Source organism: Bufo gargarizans, chromosome 3, assembly GCF_014858855.1.
Source record: "Bufo gargarizans isolate SCDJY-AF-19 chromosome 3, ASM1485885v1, whole genome shotgun sequence".
Lineage (NCBI taxonomy): Eukaryota > Metazoa > Chordata > Amphibia > Anura > Bufonidae > Bufo > Bufo gargarizans.
Genome location: NC_058082.1, coordinates 475879658 through 475883324, shown reverse-complemented (window position 1 = coordinate 475883324; position 3667 = coordinate 475879658). Strand labels below are relative to the sequence as shown.

The 3667-nt window shown below is 41.7% G+C and overlaps 1 protein-coding gene across 1 annotated transcript; it reads left to right on the top strand.

Moving 5' to 3' along the window:
• Positions 1-309: 309 nt before the first annotated feature.
• Positions 310-2388, top strand: UBB (ubiquitin B). The gene is made up of 2 exons (XM_044283749.1): positions 310-442; positions 828-2388. Exon 2 carries the CDS (start codon positions 834-836, stop codon positions 2205-2207), a length of 1374 nt encoding a protein of 457 aa, XP_044139684.1. The 5' UTR covers positions 310-442; positions 828-833; the 3' UTR covers positions 2208-2388.
• The last annotated feature ends 1279 nt before the right edge of the window (positions 2389-3667 follow it).

The window sequence follows — 3667 nt, the reverse complement described above, 5'->3', positions numbered from 1 at the left end:
CTGGGACCCCTGTGACACAGAGATTCAGAAACCATGGAAGACAGAATCCCTGTGTTACCGACAATTCTCCTCTTACTATAACGTATCTTTAACTTAGCATATAAGCAACAAGGCGTTGTCTAGTAGCTTGCAATGAGCTCGTCAATCTTGTGCAGCCTCTTTTAAGCAATTTTTCATCATGACGAATGGATACAAGGAAGATTTAATAACAAGGCGATGCCCTTTTTGGCAACTGATTATAAAGACTTATAGTGATGAAGACTTCTTGATTAAGCAATGACTACTGGATATTCCAGTCCCGGAGAACTGGTTGGTTTTCTCTTTGATGTCACTAAGCAGTATATATACTTGCTTTCAGGTACAGAGTCCATCAGCTGTTTTCACCGCAGCTTAGACTACGGCAGAATCAAACGCTGGCTGTCATTCCTCGGAGAGAAAGAAGGTATGTTACACTTCGTATTACACTAATGTGCTATTGTATGAGGTTTTCAGCAAGTCATGTCTGTAGAACAACTACATATAACATTCATATGGCTATACTGGCACTATATTGGCATTGTGTTACACAATGTTTTTCTCTGTAAGCATAGATGCCAGCTTGTCATACAATATACACAGAGTTGTGATTGATGCAAAACCAAGATGTAGGACTTATGGATATTATCAATCTATCATTCCAGAAAAAATGCATGGAATCTTTCAATTTTCACTTCATAAACTGCGCAACTTCCTTTATTTATTTATTTTCTGTCTTTTTTTAAATAAATCAAGACACTGGATGTGAATCTTCAATAATCTAATCTATCAATATTCATCTTCTTTTCCAGATAAAAATGCAGATCTTTGTAAAAACTCTTACTGGCAAGACCATCACACTTGAGGTGGAGCCCAGTGACACTATTGAGAATGTGAAGGCCAAGATTCAAGACAAAGAGGGTATCCCACCAGATCAGCAGAGATTGATCTTTGCTGGCAAACAACTGGAAGATGGCCGCACTCTCTGCGATTACAACATTCAGAAAGAATCCACCCTCCATCTTGTGCTCCGTCTGAGAGGTGGTATGCAGATCTTTGTGAAAACCTTAACAGGCAAGACCATCACCCTTGAGGTGGAGCCCAGTGACACTATTGAGAATGTAAAAGCAAAGATTCAAGACAAAGAGGGCATCCCACCAGATCAACAAAGATTGATCTTTGCTGGGAAGCAGCTTGAAGATGGCCGCACTCTCTGTGACTACAACATTCAGAAAGAATCCACCCTCCACCTTGTTCTTCGTCTGAGAGGTGGTATGCAGATCTTTGTGAAAACCTTAACAGGCAAGACCATCACCCTTGAGGTGGAGCCCAGTGACACTATTGAGAATGTGAAAGCAAAGATTCAAGACAAAGAGGGTATCCCACCAGATCAGCAGAGATTGATCTTTGCTGGCAAACAACTGGAAGATGGCCGCACTCTCTGCGATTACAACATTCAGAAAGAATCCACCCTCCACCTTGTTCTTCGTCTGAGAGGTGGTATGCAGATCTTTGTGAAAACCTTAACAGGCAAGACCATCACCCTTGAGGTGGAGCCCAGTGACACTATTGAGAATGTAAAAGCAAAGATTCAAGACAAAGAGGGTATCCCACCAGATCAGCAGAGATTGATCTTTGCTGGCAAGCAACTGGAAGATGGCCGCACTCTCTGTGATTACAACATTCAGAAAGAATCCACCCTCCACCTTGTTCTTCGTCTGAGAGGTGGTATGCAGATCTTCGTGAAAACCTTAACAGGCAAGACCATCACCCTTGAGGTTGAGCCCAGTGACACTATTGAGAATGTGAAAGCAAAGATTCAAGACAAAGAGGGTATCCCACCAGATCAGCAGAGATTGATCTTTGCTGGCAAGCAACTGGAAGATGGCCGCACTCTCTGTGATTACAACATTCAGAAAGAATCCACCCTTCACCTTGTTCTTCGTCTGAGAGGTGGTATGCAGATCTTCGTGAAAACCTTAACAGGCAAGACCATCACCCTTGAGGTGGAGCCCAGTGACACTATTGAGAATGTGAAAGCAAAGATTCAAGACAAAGAAGGTATCCCACCAGATCAGCAGAGATTGATCTTTGCTGGGAAGCAGCTTGAAGATGGCCGCACTCTCTGTGACTACAACATTCAGAAGGAATCAACATTACATTTAGTGCTTCGTCTGAGAGGTGGTTATTAGAGGTGAATACTGAAAATACACTTCTAGACATTGGAAACACAATTTTTCAGATGGTTTAGATGATCTTTTGAAATGTTCACCTTCATTATAATGGTATAAATAATCCTATGGGTTTTCCAAAATGTAACAGACAAAATGTGGTTTTCATTTTTAAATAAAATTGTCTTACTAAAAACTTTAATTGCATTAATTTCTCATTCCTTACAGTGAATTCATGTTATGATGTTATTTTTTGTAATTTACCATCTCATATAAGCCATTTTAGATTATTGATTACAATGAAATATCTATTTTTTGGGGGAAATGTTCCCAGTTTTGGAAAGTGACCTTTTCCAATAATCATAGCATGGATTTTCAAAAACTTGTGTGTAGCATACATCCACCAAGTGTAAGATTGAATGTAAATGAAAACATAGTGTGAAGGTGCCGGCTATGTAATATAGGTGACAAGTGACCACAATGACCAAAATTGGAGATAACTCTGATCCCAGTCATTTAATCCCTCAGATCACATGATCAATAGCTGCCGTGGAATTGCAACTGTTAAACCATTTAACGGAAAGAGGGGGCATTCTGTTCTCCAAAAGTGTCCCTGCGGCAAAATTGTTGGGTTCTGATTGATTCGTATGCAGGCTCCAAGGCTTCCCACAGTAAGCTGCCTGTTAAGATAGGCCTATAGAATGGCTTAACAGAAAGCCTGTCAAATTCCTATGGACTGCAATAGAGTTCTATTGCAGTCTATGGTATAAGCCAGGCATGCTCAATCTGCGGCCCTCCAGCTGTTGTAAAAATACAACTCCCACAATGCCCTGCTGTAGGCTGATAACTGTAGTATGTTCGGGCATGCTGGGAGTTGTAGTTTTGCAACAGCTGGAGGGCCGCAGGTTGAGCATGCCTGGTATAAGCGATCAGAGGACTAATGACTCCTAAAGGACTAAAATCTACAGTAAAAAAATAAATACCCCCCCCCCCCCCCCACAACAAAATAAATAAACTATAATAAAACATAGGGGGTCATTTCTCAAGACCGGAGATTTATACACCGGTCTTAATCCCAATTCACTGGCGGCGGATGGCATACAAAATAGTAAATGAGATTGGCTGACGGCCCATATCTCTTCCCTGCCCAAGCCATGCCCCCTTTTCCCGACAACTCCGGTAAAATTCCCTGTGCCCTACCGATGCTGCAAAGAGATTCTATTGCTTGATCACAGGATCGGTAGGGAGCATGGCACAGCCTGTCCTGGCTCTCCCCTTGTGTGCTGTGCACTTAAATGGGACCTGTCACCACTCCTGACATGTCTGTTTTACTAAATAACTGTATTCCACATAAAATAATAATTCTGGAGTATCTATTCTTATGACTATATGCTTTGCCATTCTTCTTCTATTCCTGGTAGAAGTTTATGGATGAAGGTACAGCTGGGTGTTACTAGCTGGGGTGTGTCCCTGCACAGTCT